We start from the raw sequence: 18,026 nt of genomic DNA, 5'->3' as shown, positions 1-18,026 counted from the left end.
CTTGCCCTTGATACGGTTACGAGATACATGTTGGTGTCTCAAACCATATCTGTGCTAGATAGAAAATCCATATCAGCGCTATCTTTTAACTTTCCTCTAGTTTAAATAAAATACATTTTAAGGGAGCTTTCCCAACCCCAAAATCTTGGTGCTGTACATTACCCCACTGTAGATGCAATAACATTACTAATCAGAGCATGCATCACTTTATTCTGTTCTGCCTATTATTTGTAGACACGCGCCAAACTTTCTGGTCCCAATATGGGGTCGCTTGAGGGTAAGAAACCACATCCTGGGGCTAGAACTCCTGCAGAGATTGCCCACTTTAGAAATTTGTCATGCCATCCTAAATATTCTTAATATAGCTTTAAAAATCAGGAAGCACTATGAAGAGATATTATTGGAATTCATTTTTAAGAGTGTATATTGTATCTGTTTTCCCATGAACTTTTATTCTGGATCTTATTTTATTTTATTTACTTATTTAAGAATTTCATTGGGATTTATTCTTAGTGTTTTTACTGTGGATCAATTTAAGTGTGAAAGTTTTGTTGCTTTTATAGACAAATATTTGCAGAATAAAGGATACTTGACTGACTGACAACTGGCATTTAAAAAAAATAAAAATCAGTAAATACTGGGCCCTTGGGCAGGGTTTTCTCATTATTCAGACTGAAAAACATAATACGTTAGAAAACTGAGTTTTCTGGAATTTAGCACAAGCATGGAGATTGTTCACCTTTTATAAACATCAGAAAGAAACAGATGGTAAAAAAAAAAAGTAGCACTAGAAAAACTGTCCTTCGTATTCAGAGACAATCATGAAGCTGTACATCATGGGAGCTTTAGAAGCTGTCATATTTTGAGCTTCCATCATGTTATAAAAGAAGGATGCAGCAGATGATAGGGTAGGAGGAAAAAAAGATAAGGGAAGCAAAAAGTTTTAAGGGGGAAGGAGACTGTACTAGCCTCAACGAAAAAGAAAGAGTAAATAAGATGTAAAGAACAAGCTTGGGCAGGGTCAGGTCACAAAAAATAACTCCTTTGAAAAAAATGTCATGGGAGAACAGACACTGGGGGAGGGCAGACGTAAAATAAAATAAAACACACTGTAGAATGAAGAGAAACCAGAGATTAATAATCCTTACGAATAGCATTTTCAATCTATAAGGGCATTCATAAGGGTTGGGTATGTTAGCCTGGCAAATGTCATTTATGGTTACAATTAAGAGGAAAGCAGTTTACCTAAAGGACTTACCCGAACCCGATTCTTCAGGTTAGCTATTCTCCCATTTCAAAAATAACCTTTTTTATCTCCCCCATGGATAATGAGAATAAGATTTTGCTTAGTGTGTCAGGCTAAGGGATTTAGAGTCAGGTGGAAGGGATACTCAAAAGAAAATAAGTTACTTACCTGTAACTGTAGTTCTCCAGGATTGGAATCTCTCATAGATTCACATGCCTGAATCATTCCCCGTTGTCGAGATGGGAGTCGACGGTACTTTAGGAAAGCAATGCTAAAATAGGTACAGACTTCAAAAGGCTCCAGGCCTTTAAATTTAGTAACATGTCAGAGGCATTACTTTAAAATGGACCAAACCTAGGACTTACCCAATTAGATTGCACCACCCTGTAGAACACTCGTGTGAGAAGCTCCAGTCCATTTTAGAGCACACTTGTACATGTATAAATATATACTGAGAGGTAGAAGGTGAGCTTCCCAGGGGAGGAGGCTGGGTGGCATGTGAGTCTATAAAGTATTCCAATTATGAAGAGCTACACTACGGGTGATTTGGACGTGTAAGAGGACAACTGTACTGCTGATAGGCACCTCTATATGATGGAAGACCTCTTTCTCTAGTTCCTCGAAAAGGCACTTTTCTGTATTGGAGAGTCCCCAATGACTTTTCTGTGTTTGTCTTTAGGTCTTGTAGGGCGTCATCAATATGTTTGCCAAAGAGAGCTTCCAATCATAAGGCATGTCCAAGATTTTATTCTGGACCTTCTGTCTAAAAGAGGTAGCTTTAAGCCAGCCTTGTCTCCTTGATACTGCAGCCCCTGTGAGTTGTTATAAAGCTGTCATAGTGATATCCATGGCATAATCAATAATGTCCATCAATGCACGATCACCCTCTTGCAGGACCTTTTTAGCTGCAGCCTTAGCATTTTCAGGGAGCTTCTCCAGAAATGGCGCGATATCAGACCGCATTTGGCGATCGTATTGCCCGATGACCACCAAAGAGTTTGCTGCTCTTATGGAAGTGCTGACCTAGATGAAAACCTTTTGCCTGTTGTTGGACCTGGCCCTTTTTTCAGGGTCATCCCTAAGCCTTTTGCCGTCTTCGCCTATTCTTTCCAGCCTGTTTTTGTTGGCTTTAGGACTCTGGGCACTTTACCACTGATAACCAGTGCTAAAGTGTATATGCTCTCTGTCTAAAATGTACTGGTGATTGGTTTCTCCATGACTGGCATATTTGATTTACTAGTAAGCCCCTAATACAGTACACGGTGTGTGCCCAGGGCCTGTAAATCAAATGCCACTAGTGGGCCTGTAGCACTAATTGTGCCACCCACATAAGTAGCCCTGTCTCAGGCCTGCCACTGCAGTGTCTGTGTGTGCAGTTTTAAACTACAATTTCGATCTGGCAAGTGCATCCACTGTCCAGGCTCAAACCTTCCCTTTATCACCCGTAAAGTACCCCTAGAGCAGGGTACAGGGTATTCCAAAGGTAAGATACGTAATGGTGTGTTTTACATGTCCCGATAATGAAATGCTGGTAACTTCGGTTTTCAATATTGCAATGCATATCCCTACCTCAGGGTAACATGGGGATTGCCTTGAAACAACGTTTAAGGGTAATTTCCCACTGGGAGCAGATAAAGATGAGGGGTTTGGGGTCTCTGAACTCGCAATTTAAAAATACATCTTTTGGTGAAGTTGGTATTTGAATTCTAAGTTTGAAAATGCCACTTTTAGAAAGTGGGCATCATCTTGCTTAACCATTCTGTGCTTCTGCCGGTCTTCTGAATACATGTCTGGGTCAGAATGACAGTTGGGTTGTTTGTGCATTCACTCTAGACAATCACACGAGGGGAGCAGAGGTGTGCCCTGCATATCCTGATGGCCCATCAACCGGATGATGTGTCTTCCTGAGCTAGACTGGTGGGAGGGGCCGACACTTGCACCTGAATAGAGCTGAATAGTGTCTGTCCTCACACAAAACAGTTTCCAACCCCCTCGAGTGTGTCTGGGGCCAGGGCAGAAAAAGGCAGGGTCTTGTGCACTACAAAGACTTCTCTTTGAAGTTTGCCTACTCCAAAGACAGAAATGGGTAGAAGTACTGGACCTCAGACACCACATGGTTAGAATACTTCTGGACTGAGGACATTCTGCTAGGAAGACGAGCTGATTGCTATAGGAGGGATTGCCACTCTTCCTGTTGCATTGTTGTGCTGGACTGCTGCCTGCTACTTCTGTCCTTGGAGTCAAAGGACTGGACTTGGTTTTCTACATTCTGCTTCCATAGATTCTCCAAGAGCTTGCACTGCGCTTGCCTCCTGTTAAGAAGTCTCAGGGACATGAAAGACTTCATCTGCCATGGCCTGGGCTCTTTTGCTGAGAGTCCTGACTTGCCAACTAGTGCTAACTTCAGTCTCTGGGCCCTTCGAAGTGCAAGCTGGTGATCTAAAGGAGAAAATCCACGCATCAATGTGCCGCGCTGGAAGAGTCGACACAGCACCTGTCCTGCGGCTGAAGAAATGACGCAGCGCCTGGCCCATGGTTGGAGAATTGACGCAGTGCCTGTCTTGTGTCTGCACAATCGACGAAGGATGTGTTTCTCCGCGGTCCCATCAGCATAGGACGTCTGGATTTTTCACACATCATCCCAGGGCGGCAATTTCTTTTATCTACCCTGCACCGCAGTAAGGAATCAAGGGTGTGTCTCTGGAAATCAACGCAGCGCCTTTCCTGCAAGGAAAGAATCAATGCATCGCCTCCCCTGCCAGTGAGGAACCAACGCATTGCTTTGCTGTTCCAGCACCTCACCTCCCCTGTGGCCCACATCGTCTTTGTTTTTGACGCATCCCAGGTACTTTGTGCTAAAGAGATACATCCATTGCTTCCCATGGATTACTACTTTCTTAAACTTTTTAAAAAGAGATATTTTGACTTGTGTATGTTGGATCTTTGTCGTTTTGGTCTTGTTTGATTCCGATAAATACTGGCTATTTTCCTAAACTGGTGTGGAGTCCAGTGTTTTCAATATGTTACTCTGTGTGTATAAAAATACGTTGCCTCTAAGATAAGCCAGACTGCTCACGCAGAGCTACCAAGGGGGTAAGCATGGGTTATCTTAGCTGTGTGACTCCCTTACCCTGACTAGAGTGAGGGTCCCTACTTGGACAGGGTGCAAACCACTGCCATCTAGAGACCCCATTTCTAACACCAAGCCTCCTACCTTCCTTGTCCAGAGTTGCTGAGATGGGTGCTGATGGGTTTCTGGATCTGCGCAGCAACACCTGCGTGATCAGCCAATCTGGTTTGGGATGCCCAATGAGGCATACAGGGGCATTCTTAGGAGCCTTATAATTTTTATCTAATCGTGGTAGTACTGAGGAGACAGTAGCAGGGTTCTTGATTAATTTGATGCCCTCTTCCCATTTATAAGACAATGGGCATAGCCCTGACACTTTTTTAAATGGCTCCTTGAAGTCGTATAGAAAGCAGTCCATTTTCTTTGCTGGCATAGGCACTTCAAAATGCCTTGCTGCTCTCTCCAGCAAATATGGAATCCCTCAATGTCTTCCAGAGGAGAATCCACAGGGGTAGGTGATGGAGGTGATGGTGCCTGTCATAGTTGGATTCTTTTTCTAGGCAAGACTGCTGGTTTAGGGTGACAGCACTTTTGTTTGTAGGCGACAAGGACAATCCTCCAACAAGTCGCATCTCTTGGCCCAACTCTCCCAGCTCACAAGCAGTACCTCACCAAAAACCCTGATAGTAAAAGGTGATTTCTGGCAGCCTTTACGCATGGACTCAAGAGTGTGACACCTCAGGGTAGTCGTGGTTAATGGAGATTACCCTTTTCTCACATGAGCAACAAGCCTCAGTCACACACAGGCAATGAAGGAGATGCAGTAAAGTTGTCAATAGGTTTTAGTAACAAGACTGCAATGTACTGTATAATGCATGGGCTGCAATGATTAGGATAATGAACAATGCAAGAAACAGAACTGTAAAAACAAGCGTCATAAATGCAGAGACCCCCACCATCTTGCAACAACATGAGATGTGAAATAGGCCCTAATACCCTAGCATGATGAACCTAATCTCTAACCTAAAGAGAACTAAGTGTGTTCACCTAATCTCCCAGTACCATGTCCATGAGAGGAGCCCCCCAACCCCCATTACCTTGGAACGAGGTCTCTAGATCAGACTCCATTGGGACATGAAGGCTGGGTCTGCATCAAGGCGACATGTAGCATAGGTAGCGTTGATGGCATCTGGTAGGAATCCCTGTGATAACCCCATCTGTGTGAGATGTATTTGTACAGATACAGACCCCTAACGCAGGTATGCTCCCAAACAATAGATAAGAAGGCATGTTTGGGGCGGCAATTATATAAAAAATTCCCTGAAAAGGTACATTATGTTACTGTCACACGTAAGTGGGAAAGTACATGATGTGAAGAATAAGTTACTTACCTTCGGTAACGCTTTTTCTGGTGGATACAGTAACTACCTGTGGATTCCTCACCTAAAGAATTCTCCCCGCGCGCCAGCCTTCGACGGAAATTTCTTCTAGCTCTGCACGTCGACGATGACGTCACAATCGCCCGACTCCATGCGACGCCACATGAAGTCATCCAGGCAATAAGAAGCCCTCGTCGACGTGCAGATGTCAGTTTTCACCATTTTTTACGTGCCATAGAGGCGAACAGGTTAACCTAAAGAGCACACATTCATCCAGAATAGATGAAAATAAAACATTTAATATAAAACTCAATATAAATCACAGTTATGAATGCTCAATTCGAGATAGAAATAAATATATATATGTATAATTCCAGTCCAAAATGTCCTTTTCACTATCTTAATTTGCAAAGGAAAAGTATATACAATGAATACAACTATATACATGAAAAAGCTATATACATATATACAAGCTCAAGGATGCGCACCCAAAGAGATCTTGGTTTGACCAGTCAGGCAACGGGGAGGTGGGTGGGACCGTGAGGAATCCACAGGTAGTTACTGTATCCACCAGAAAAAGCGTTACCGAAGGTAAGTAACTTATTCTTCTGATGGATACACCTACCTGTGGATTCCTCACCTAAAGAATAGAGTCCCCAAGCAGTAGAACCTCCGGAGGTGGGTGCTCGAATGGTCAAACCAAGAAATCTTGCAGCACCGAGCGAGCAAAATGGCCATCCCTCCTGACCTCAGAGTCCAAACAGTAATGCTTGGCAAAAGTATGGAGGGATGCCCAGGTCGCTGCCCTGCAGATGTCAGCCACAGGAACACCTCTAGCCAAAGCCGATGAAGCCGCCTTGGCCCTGGTGGAATGGGCACGAAGCCCCACAGGTGGATCTCTCTTCGCCAAAGAATAGCAGATCTAAATACACAGAATGACCCACCTGGATAGCGTTCTCTTGTGGACCGCTCTACCTTTCCTCTTCCCCACGTATCCAACGAAGAGCTGTTCATCCTGTCTGAACTCGTTCGTCCTGGCGACGTAGAAGCTCAGTGCTCTTCGCGGATCCAGCCAGTGGAGCCTCTCTTCCTCTTGGATGGGTGAGGTGGAGGGTAAAAGGAAGAGAGCATAATTGACTGCCCCAGGTGAAAGGGTGTAACAACCTTCGGTAGGAAAGCCGCCTTGGTCCTCAACACCACTTTGTCCTTGAAGAAGGAAAGGAATGGGGTTTCTACAGTTAGAGCCTGAAGCTCACTAACCCTTCTGGCAGATGTTATTGCCACCAGGAAAACAGTTTTAAATACTAGGAACCGTAAAGAACAAGAGTGCATGGGTTCAAACGGGGCCCCCATAAGAAAAGTTAAAACCAAGTTAAGGTCCCACTGAGGCATAACGAATGGTGTGGGCGGATACTTATTAGTGAGTCCCTTTAGAAACTTTAAAACAATTGGTGATTTAAAGAAGGATGGTTTATCAGGAATGCACAGAAAAGCAGATAGTGCAGACAGATAACCCTTAACAGTGGCAACTGAAAAAGCTTTCTATGCCAAATAGAGCGCAAATGACAAAATGTCCGATAAACCAGCTCTTAAAGGATCTAAACTATTCTCTCCACACCAGCTTGTAAACTTAGCCCAACGATTTGCATAGATTGACTTGGTGGAGTGTCGCCTGGCCGATAGAATAACTTCCACCACATCTGGATGGAGAGAAAAGGAACTCAGATTGCCCCGTTCAATCTCCAGGCATGAAGATGCAGGCTCTGGAGGTGGGGGTGTAGAATCTGCCCCTGCGACTGCGAGAGGAGGTCCACCCTGTAAGGGAGACGGAGCGGAGGGCACTGAGAGAGTTGGAGTAGGTCCGAATACCACACCCTTCTCAGCCAATCCGGAGCTATTAAGATGCTCGGTCTTGGCGGATTTTCCTGAGAACTCGAGGAATCAAGGGTATGGGGGAAACTCGTAAAGCAACTGACCCTTCCAGGACATCTGAAACGTGTCCCCCAGAGCTCCTTGCACCGGATACTGGAGGCTGCAAAACAGTGGGCACTGCGCATTCTCTTGAGTTGCAAACAGATCTATTTGTGGATATCCCCACATCTAGAAGATATACAGAACTAGATCTAGATGAAGACGCCACTCGTGGTCGACCGAGCTGCGTCGACTGAGAATGTCTGCACGCACATTCAGGACTCCGGCCAAATGATGTGCAATCAAGCAGATCTTGTGGTCCTGAAGCCAGGACCAGAGTCAAAGAGCTTCTCTGCAGAGAAGATACGACCCCACTCCTCCCTGCTTGTTTATATACCACATCGCGGTCGTGTTGTCTGTTAAAACCTGGACTGACTGACCGCGAATGGAAGGGAGGAATGCCTTGAGTGCCAGCCGTACTGCCCGCAATTCTAACAGATTGATGTGTAATTTCTGTTCTACTGGAGACCAAAGACCTTTGATCTCCAGGTCCCCCAGATGAGCTCCCCACCCTAGAGTGGAAGCATCCGTTACCACTGAGGCCACTGGTGGGGGTAGCGAGAACGGCCTTCCTTGAGACAGGTTGTCGACCGCTGCCCACCAGTGAAGATCCACTGCAGTGTCTCTGGAGATCTTTATTGAGTCCTTGAGATCCCCTTTGTGCTGAAACCACTGCCTGCGGACGCACCACTGGAGAGCCCTCATGTGCCAGCATGCATGAGTGACCAACAGAATGCAAGAAGCAAATAGACCGAGCAGACGAAGGACTTTGAGGATTGGAACTACCGCTCCATTTCGAAACATTGGAATCAAAGCCTGTATGTCCTGAACCCGCTGTGGCGGAGGAAAGGCCCGATTCAATGTTGTGTCCAATACTGCCCCTATGAACAGGAGGCGTTGAGAGGGCTCTAGGTGAGACTTGGGTACATTGACTGAAAACCCCAGGTCGTACAACAATTGAGTCGTCGACTGGAGATGGCACCGCACGAGCTCTGGAGTACTGGCTTTGATCAACCAATCGTCCAGATAGGGAAACACAGTGATCCCTTTTCTTCTGAGCTCTGCCGCTACCACCGCCATCACCTTCGTGAAGACTCGAGGTGCTGAAGTAAGACCAAACGGGAGGACCGCAAACTGATAATGTTGTGATCCCACCACAAAACGGAGATACTTCCTGTGCGATTTGAGGATCGGAATATGAAAATACGCGTCCTGCAAATCGACCGACACCATCCAGTCTCCTTCGTTCAACGCCAAATGAACCTGTGATAGGGTCAGCATTCTGAACTTTTCCTGTTTGAGGAACCAATTCAAAATCCTCAAGTCCAAAATCGGTCTCAGCCGACCATCCTTCTTGGGAATCAGAAAGTATCTTGAATAGCACCCCTGACCCCTCTCTTGCTCGGGAACCAACTCTATTGCACCTTTTTGTAATAGGGATAATACCTCCTGCTGTAACAGGAGAAAATGGTCTTCCGAACAGAAGGATGGGCGGGGAGGAAATTCCCGAAAGGGAAGAGCGTACCCCCTCTTCACAATGTCGATGACCCAGGAGTCTGATGTTATGACCTCCCACATTGGAAGAAAAAGGGTAAGTCTCCCCCCTACTGGACACAAATGGACAGGGAATGGTGGAGGACTACGGCTGCTTTCCTTGCTGCACCCCTCCCGAGGAAGAGGAAGAGGAAGAGGCAGAGTGCTGCAAGGTGGCTCCTCTCGTACTGACTCTGCCCCTGCCCCTGAAGGATCTGTAAGGCAGGGTAGAAGCAGTTTGTTGAGGTCCTTGCAGTCTTCCTCGAAAGGAACCACGACCAAATCCTTTAAATCTCCGAAAGCCTCTAAAGGTGGATGAGGCAGACGACTGGAGTCCCAAGGATCTAGCTGTCACTCTGCTCTTTTTAAAACGTTCTAAGGCTGAGTCAGCCTTAGAAACGAAGAGCTTTTCCCCATCAAATGGAAGATCAAGGAGTGTAGCCTGCACGTCAGTCGAGAAGCCCGATGATCTAAGCCAAGACTGCCTCCTAGAGACTATGGTCGTGCCCATAGCCCTAGCCACCGAGTCCGAAGTGTCCAAACTAGACTGGATCACTTGCGTCGCAGTCGCTTGAGCATCCGAAAAGAGTTGCAGCATCTCCTGTGACACATTAGGATGGCCCTTTGCCTCTTCCATAAGGGCATGTATGTAACGTCCCAGTATGCATGTGGCATTGGAAGATTTCAGGGCCATACTGCACGATGAAAATGTCTTTTTAGCAGTATGGTCCATCTTTTTCGACTCTCTATCAGCAGGAACCCCAGGAAACGAGCCAGGAGGGGATCTGGAGGAACATGAAGCTTGGACCACAAGGCTTTCCGGAGTTGGTTGCCTGGAAAGAAACACTGGATCACCAGGCGCCGTCCTGTAACGCCGAGCCACCGCTCTGTTGACCGCAGCGGTGGATACAGGTTTCATCCAAATATCCTTAATAGGGTCCAGCAGAGCCTCATTGAATGGAAGAAGAGGCTCCCCAGAAGCAGATGTCGGATGGAGTACCTCTGTCAATAAATTTCTCTTAACCTCTGCGGTAGGAAGAGTAATATCCAAAAAGTCCGCAGCCTTACGAATGACCTTATGGAAAGAAGCTGCTTCCTCTGTGATCTCTCCAGGAGAAGCTAGATCCCACTCCGGGGTAGTGTCAAGGCCACTAGCTGAGTCCAGACCCTGGAAGTCACCTGAGGGCTCTACAACTTCTCCTTCCTCCAGGTGTTGCCTCGCGTACTCCTCCTCTTCCAAGAGACGAAGGGCCAGGCGCCTTGATCTAAGTCTGGACTCCAAGCCTGGAGTCGACAAGGCGTCAGCCGACGCCAAAGATCTTCGTCGGCGGCGAACCTCGGATTCATCCGAAGCCGGAGGCTCCGGCTCCACAGCATTCTTGGACGTCGATGGGATCCGAGTCGAATCAGACGGCGCCGTAACAGGTGTAGCCATCCTGATCGACGTCGTAGGCATCGGCGCCGCTTCAGACGCAACAGACAAACAGGGTGAACGGCGCCGACTTGAAAGATGCCGGAACACCCAAGTCGTAGGCCAAAGGACCAGACGGACCTGCATGACTTCCACCCGGCGCCATGGAAGCAAAGATGTTAAACATAGCGTTCAAAAACGCTGCAGGATCCGATCCAGGAGTCGGGAAAGCCGGGTACTGTTGCTGCTGCACCGGCAAAGCTGTCGAAGAGGGTCCAGGTAACTCCTGGGCAGGAGAACCTTCAGGCCTCTGGGAAGGCTCGACCTCAAAGACCGACCCAGGTGACATCGGGGTCGCCGGAGGTGGAGGGTTGACGGTCGGGCTTATCTCCCACGTCGGATGACGCCGAGTCGACGGAGAAGCCGATCTAGACCTGGACCGTCCTTTGGTCGATCGGAGACTCCCTCCTATGACGCCTCTCTTTCTTGTTCTTGGACCGGGCCAAGAATAACTTCGCCTCTCTTTCCTTGAGTGCCTTAGGGTTCATGCGCTGGCACGAACCGCGTGCCTTGACCTCATGATCGGAACTAAGGCACCAGAGGCAGTTTTCGTGGGGGGTTGCTAACCGACATCCGACCCCCGCATTGGTTACAAGGTTTAAAGCCGGATTTTCTAGGCTGCGACATCGTAACCGTCCGTTGGTAACAGTAGCTCCCTGTGAGCCTCGAAGAAACAACCGTTATTCGGGCACGGAAAAAAGGGAACTGACGTCTGCACGTCGACGAGGGCTTCTTATTGCCTGGATGAAGTCATGTGGCGTCGCGTGGAGTCGGGAGATTGTGACGTCATCGTCGACATGCAGAGCTAGAAGAAATTTTAGGTGAGGAATCCACAGGTAGGTGTATCCATCAGAATACCTACGTATATCACTTATCTTTGACGCAGACAGTGATGCCCTCACAGGGTGGCACTGATAACATGAAATTAAAACATCTTCCTTACTAGAAGCATAGCAGCCATTTTGGAAGAGATAAATAAGTAAATGTGCTAAAACAGAGCAGGTTAAGTAGGTTAAAAGTCACTAGGTGACGAGGGCACAGGCCTGCAAGCCAAAAGGCTAAGCTAACTCCTGCTTCCCAATAAAACCAGAAGATCTACTACAGTGCTGGCACTATGCAGTCGTCCCACTCAGCGTGAGCCTCCCTAAATTCACTGTGCTCCCTATCATCTTCAGAAGATGCTGGATCTCGGAAAAGAGCTGTGTCAAAGCTGTGGAGAGAACTGCTGCACCTGTGGAGGTTTCGCCAGCAGTGTGGTGTGAGCAATGGAAGGTGATGAAGTTAGAAAGCGCCATCTGTAGTCAGGCAGCATAAATTGGAGATCTGACACCAAAGAAGAGGGAAGGCATACAACATCCTCTCCATTTAGCTGATGACATTGGTCCCGAGGGGTGTAATAGTCTTTTCTATCATCTTCCTCATCATAGTGTTCTCCCTGATACTTTACATGTAACTCTAATGGGCTGTGAGCCACGCCGAAGGGACCCCACTGTCAGAGTCCTCTTCTTCCAAAAAGATGTATAGGTAGTTATGGCAGCACTTCACTTTGAGGAATTTGAGCTGGTGTTAGATGATTGGATTTTTCTCGTTTCTGATGGGTTGCCATCACCAACGCCATTGACAAGAGTGATGTAGATGGGGACCTGCTTGTCAAGGCTGCTGAAGGTTTTACTATCGACAGGAGTGAAGTTATTTTCATGGAAAGGAGTTCCATCGTCGACGAGGGTGTTTTCATCGATAGTAGTGTCACTGTCGACAGAAGCATTGACGCAGATGTCTTAAACGAGGGTGGTGTTATTTTTAGTGTCATCAGTCTAGGAGATTGACTCAAATGTAGACTCTATTGTCCATGCAAAGATGGTGGTGGAGAGAATGATTTTCTCATGGACGGTGGGGATGACTATTTTCTCGTCAACGTTGATCTGCTCATCGATAGTGCGGATGCAGGTTTCTCAAAAGGGTATCTGACCTTTGGCGGAGGTGTAGGAGGTTCAGATACAGGCTTTAAAGGTGTTTTGAGGAGTAAGTGGGTGTTTTTTCCTTTAGCTGAGAAGAAAGCTCTCCTTTATGTGGTGACCTGGAAGGGCTACGTCTTCTGTGAGAATCTTTAAAGGACTTTCGGGACAACTTCTGAGGTGGCTCAAAAATGATTTACCTCTTCTGAAGTTCCCTAGAAGAGAATGGGGCTCCTTCCTAGTCTTGTGCTTTTGGAGCCATAACAGAAGTCTCTCCTCATGGTCCTTTAAAGTCTCAGTAGAAAAGGTTGTACAAATCTTACAATCCTTAACTTGATGGGGAGGATAGAGGCAGTGAATATATTCCTGATGAGGGTCATCAGAGAAAAGCCTTGTCTTTCCACAGGTGTAACAGTATCTGAATAGATTCTTTTTTGCTTTTTCTGACATGATGGAGTCAGGTTTTAAAGCAGGCTCAACAGCAATATATATATATATATAGGAAAAGAATACCTCTGTATATATTTGAAGGAATATATCTTTCAATTTCTCTGACGAAAAAGTGTGCTAAGGCGGAGCACAGCTCAATGGAGACTCCCTTGTACGACGTGCACAGAAACTCTGAGAGAATGGAGCTTCTCACAGGAGTGTTCTACAGGCTGGTGTAATCCGACTGGTTAAGCCTTAGGTGTGGTCCTTTTTTAAGTAATGGCTCTGAAATATTACTAAATTTAAAGGCATTGGACTTTTTGAAGTCTATACCGATTATTGCATTGTTTTCCTGAGGTACCAGGGACTCCCATCTCGGCGACGGGGAATGACTGAAGCATGGGAATCTATGAAAGATCCAATACCGGAGTAACATAAATATCCCATCCACCGTATTACAAGTGCCATAAGCTATAATCCACTTGTAAAATGTTGGAAGGGACACTGACAAGACTTGAGATGGAGTATGTCATCTGCCAAGCTCTAAATACCGCCCTAAGGCACTGCCCACCTGCAACTGAACCTGGCAGCAATAACTGTGTTCAACTTATTTGACCATATCTTGCCTAGTGTTTAATTTGCAACGGGGTAGAATATACTATAACCATTTTAGTACCAACATAAAACAGGGGCATCACCACAAAGTAACTTGGATTGCATCAAAAGACTAGCAATGGCAATATCTTTTTTAAATTAAGGTTTTCAAAGCCTTTTTACCACAGTATTGTGTATTAAACAGGTACTTTTTAGCAGCTACTGCTGAGTCACTATTTCCGTGAAGCCACAATACACTCAACAAATTCTACTTTCATTATAGTGGAATAGAAGTGCTGTGCCAAGCACACAACAATGTATTACTGGCTGCTCGTGAGCACCGCTTCACAAAGCCATCTTGAATGAAAGCATATCTAAAAATGTGTGTTCACTATAGGGCAACACAGCACGAGAACAAAATGGCAATAGAAAAGGCAGGGAGCACTAACTTACCTGTTAATTTTGCACATTTACATACTAAACATTGGTAAAGGGGTAACTGGGCCCGGTCTCCTTTCAAAACTATACTACAGGGTCTTGATCCAAGCCATCTGCTGGAACTATATCATGCTGAACCAAAATCGGTTATAAACTATCTTAGCCACCAGTGTAATGCAGTGCCATGGGCCTTGAGCCATCCAACACACAACAAATTACCTTGTTCGGGCCTCAATATCTGTGTGTGAATTCACTGCCACAAAGTGGGTGACATCAGCAATGTGAACGCCCAGTTCAAGGTTACCGTTGGCTAAACTACGGATGGAGAGGGCGTCGTCCACATCTTCACAGCCCTTGGGGTCAATGCTGAACACCAAGTGTGTGTCCCTGAGGTCCACGCGCTGCTGCTCCTCCTGGGAGCTAATACTCCAGGGGTTCTCAGAAGAAGGCATCTCTCTCATCTGAAAAGTAAGGGCAAGTAACACACATTTACTCTCACATGTACTATCCTTTACCTTGACAGTTTGGTCAGTAGCAATAAATGTTTACTTCACACACAACAGGGACAACATAAGAAGAAGCACTACAAGCTTGCCACATACCCAAAGAAAAGGAACCCCACATATAGAAGCACAGCAAGCTTTCATCACACACCAAAGGTATTATGTGGGCAGCAACAGCTCAATACAGGCCAACATCAGTACAACATTCATTCACACAGAAAACATAAGGCACCTGCAATGCTCCACTCATACAACAGAAACGGCACTGGCATGTACAATGTAAGCTTGTTTCATAGAAACAGCTATTGAAGAAGCGGTTTATGGGCAAAAACACAACATGGGCTGTGGCAATGCCAGCACTGGCAAACACAACATTTGCTTCTGATAAACTTTCAGTAGTGACTGCACAAGCACTGACAATATGTGAATGTGAACCCTTCATGCCATTTGATGAAATTATGATGCTCTGTATAAAATAGCACACCTGAAAATCACTGACCTGTGCTTCAGAAAAAGGAGCAACAGAAATGCTGTTTTCCACCAGGATTGTTGAAATTTCAACTTCCAGATCCCCAATCTTCCCCAGAACGCTCACAAAGTGCCCATTGGGGTACAGAGAGTTTGCTTCCCAGGAATCAATCCGCACAATCACCCTGCAATCCTGCAGCAGCAAAAACAAACCAAAAAAGTATACAGTAGGATTGTGCTACGATTTAAACAACAATCAAACTGTTGCTTTAAAACAATGAGCGAGAGCAATAACAAGAATGTGGCAGATTTAATGCAATTATTCCACGTTTAAGCAACTGGCACCCCACAGTGGGTTCCCCACCAAATTAAACAAGTGTACAATACATAAATGTAAGCTTTAATTGCTAGGAAAGCAGGTGGCACTGCGCAGCATGTCTGAGGTGTGTTAGCAGAGCTATGTGCAGTCTCAGTACTGGAAAAGCAGGCATGCTGGAAGGCAGGTCTATCTATGCGCCCCAAGACTAGAACAGCCAAGGGTACTGCGTGGACGGATATGATAGATGCTCTTTAGAAGATCTATTTGTATTTATCAGCATTTCAATAGCAGGGCTGCAGGTCTGTGCTGAACTGCATAGAGTTTTCGGTAAGAGAGGTTGCTGAGCATTCCCAGAGGTGTAAGAGGAAGCAGTGTTAGAATAGCAGGGGATGCCTGAACAATAGATGATTTGGGTTCCGAAACAGAAATATCAAGAGCGCTAAATGCCAATCGAGCTGCACTGGTAGTGATGCTTTTGGCCCAAGTACAGCTAAAAGACATCAGGTCCATGGGATCATGTGGCTGTCAAAACAGTAAAAATCTACAAAAATAAATATCTCCTTGAAAGCTGTACAAGGATTAGAGCCCCGAGTAAGTAGAAATGAACAAGTATAATAAGTTGCTCGCAGTAAACAATAAGAAAGGAGTGCTGGCCAATGTGGCCTGACCCCACATCTACCTACCTGCAGTGCCTCTGCCTGATGTGTGCTGATCCGTATTCTAGGAATTCTGTAATCCCAAGGAGTAACTAGAATCTTCTGTGCATTTCTTGCCTGAGACTGGATCTCTTCCTTCGACGGAAACGTCACCACATAATCCCGCCAATTTTTCTGGATGACTCCAATCACCCTGCCTTGTAAAAGTCAGAATATAAGTCACCCTCCTCTCAGATTTATCGGTGAACAGATCCAAAGTGCTGCAGAAATGGACAATGAGCACATTTTCACCTCCGGTTTGTACAACACTAAAGAGGGAGAAGGGCACATGCTGAGCTCAAAGACTGCTTAGGGTTACTGGTACCAATAACAGAGTGACTGCCAGCAAAGATAGGCAACAAATTCACTTTCATTGCTTACACTAGCTTTGATATTAGGAGGATCAAGTCACTTAAATGCCAAACAGTCCCTATGCTATTACAAAAGAATGCACACTGAGTTGAAAATAATAAAGCAATGGTGCAATAAACTGTGAATTTTGAATGGATAATTTGTAAAATGGACATCCAAGTATTTGATGGGTCTAACACTAAAATCACTTGTCTCCTTCGCTCCCTCTCAATATGAAACAAACGCAAACTGTGTTAATGTTAATCTTTACCAGCTTTTATGTCCCTTCCATCATTTGGTAATTTGGGTGGTTTTCGAGGAAGATAAAGTCACCTAGTCGAACACTACTTCACTTGATGAAAGATAACGTTCACTTTGAGAATCTCTAAAAAGCCCATCAAAAGTACATTCCACAACTTGATAAAAGGTACTGCACTTTAACAATAGTTTTACATCTTGAGACTATTAAAGACTCATATGCTGTACTTAACGATGACAGCTGAAAATAAAATCGGTCCTCCCTCAAGAGAGGGGAATCTTGTGGCGTGGCCATTTTCAAATTTGCAGGTCGTTGAATACACCAGCTGTTTGTAATGAAGGTTCAATATCGGTCTCAATGTAACTCCTTTCTTCAGTATTTAAAGCAGACTGAGTACACACCTTTGCATTCTTCTTATAATGCAACTGCCACAATACAATCTTTTCGCAGGCATGACGGAACGTTTTCCATGAGCAGAAGTATTCAAACCTGTAGAATTTTCACGTGTTTGCGTTTGTGACTGTGCTGAACAAACATGAGTACAGTATATACAGCAAACTACAGACCCAATAAGCTGAGGTAACTGTCTTCCTTCTGAAATGCAAATTGCCTCAGTGTTTTAGTTTATTTTAAGTCATATTATGTATTTCACAAGACACGTCCAAACGAGATACCTAATGAATAGGCCTACAAAACCGCAGATCACTGAATACAAAGGTTTACAAACAGTGAAGTAATTTCCCTGAGTTTGAGTGCAAACAAATTGCACATAGTGTCATCCTGGAAAGAACATTTCTCTTCCCCCATAAGAAACAATCTTGCCCTGAGTGAGGTGATATGACTAGGGGTAATGAATGATCTGTCACGTTGCAGAGAAACAATAATCAATTGGGCTTTTAGCTCTTTCCCTACCCTTACCCTCAAAAGCTTTGGCATTGGAATGCAAACTAGTACTGCCATTATGCTGACTGCTATTATATACTGCTGACTCTTTTGTGGTCTGTGTGGACGTGTCATTCTTCAATGAAAGATACTTCTTTGCTGGATGGCACCCATGGCCTTGGCTACTTGTCACATTATAAACTCTAGACATCTGGTCTGTAGTTTGGAATACACAAGGAGGGGTGCCATAACATTAAATCCATCATTAGTTATCTGCTGAGGTGTTATTAATGTGGACACTCGAACTATGGCTAAACGTTCTGAAACATTATCTTCAGACTGCTCATAAGCATAGAATTTAGTAATGCTGTAGAAAAGGCTATACACTGTTTAGAAGAAGTGATCTCAGGTGGGCCCTCGGATTCGTCAAGCAAGACTCTCTAAACAACTTTCTGCAATACAT

The 18,026-nt window shown here is 45.4% G+C and overlaps 1 protein-coding gene across 2 annotated transcripts in view; it reads right to left on the bottom strand.

The window, feature by feature from the left end:
• The window catches only part of DIS3L (DIS3 like exosome 3'-5' exoribonuclease), a 342,741-nt gene that overhangs the window by 212,174 nt on the left and 112,541 nt on the right, over positions 1-18,026 (bottom strand). For both annotated transcript variants that reach the window (XR_011201373.1, XM_069222896.1), the window contains exons 8-10: positions 16,060-16,229; positions 15,089-15,250; positions 14,306-14,547 (exon numbers count right to left, since the gene is read on the bottom strand). Coding sequence is in view for 1 of the 2 variants with exons in the window: in XM_069222896.1 (XP_069078997.1) it covers positions 14,306-14,547; positions 15,089-15,250; positions 16,060-16,229 (574 nt within the window). In the remaining variant the exon portion in view is untranslated. The remainder of the gene's footprint in view (positions 1-14,305; positions 14,548-15,088; positions 15,251-16,059; positions 16,230-18,026) is intronic.

The sequence above is a fragment of the Pleurodeles waltl genome, chromosome 3_1 (assembly GCF_031143425.1).
Source record: "Pleurodeles waltl isolate 20211129_DDA chromosome 3_1, aPleWal1.hap1.20221129, whole genome shotgun sequence".
NCBI lineage: Eukaryota > Metazoa > Chordata > Amphibia > Caudata > Salamandridae > Pleurodeles > Pleurodeles waltl.
This window is presented reverse-complemented; position numbering and strand designations above follow the sequence as displayed.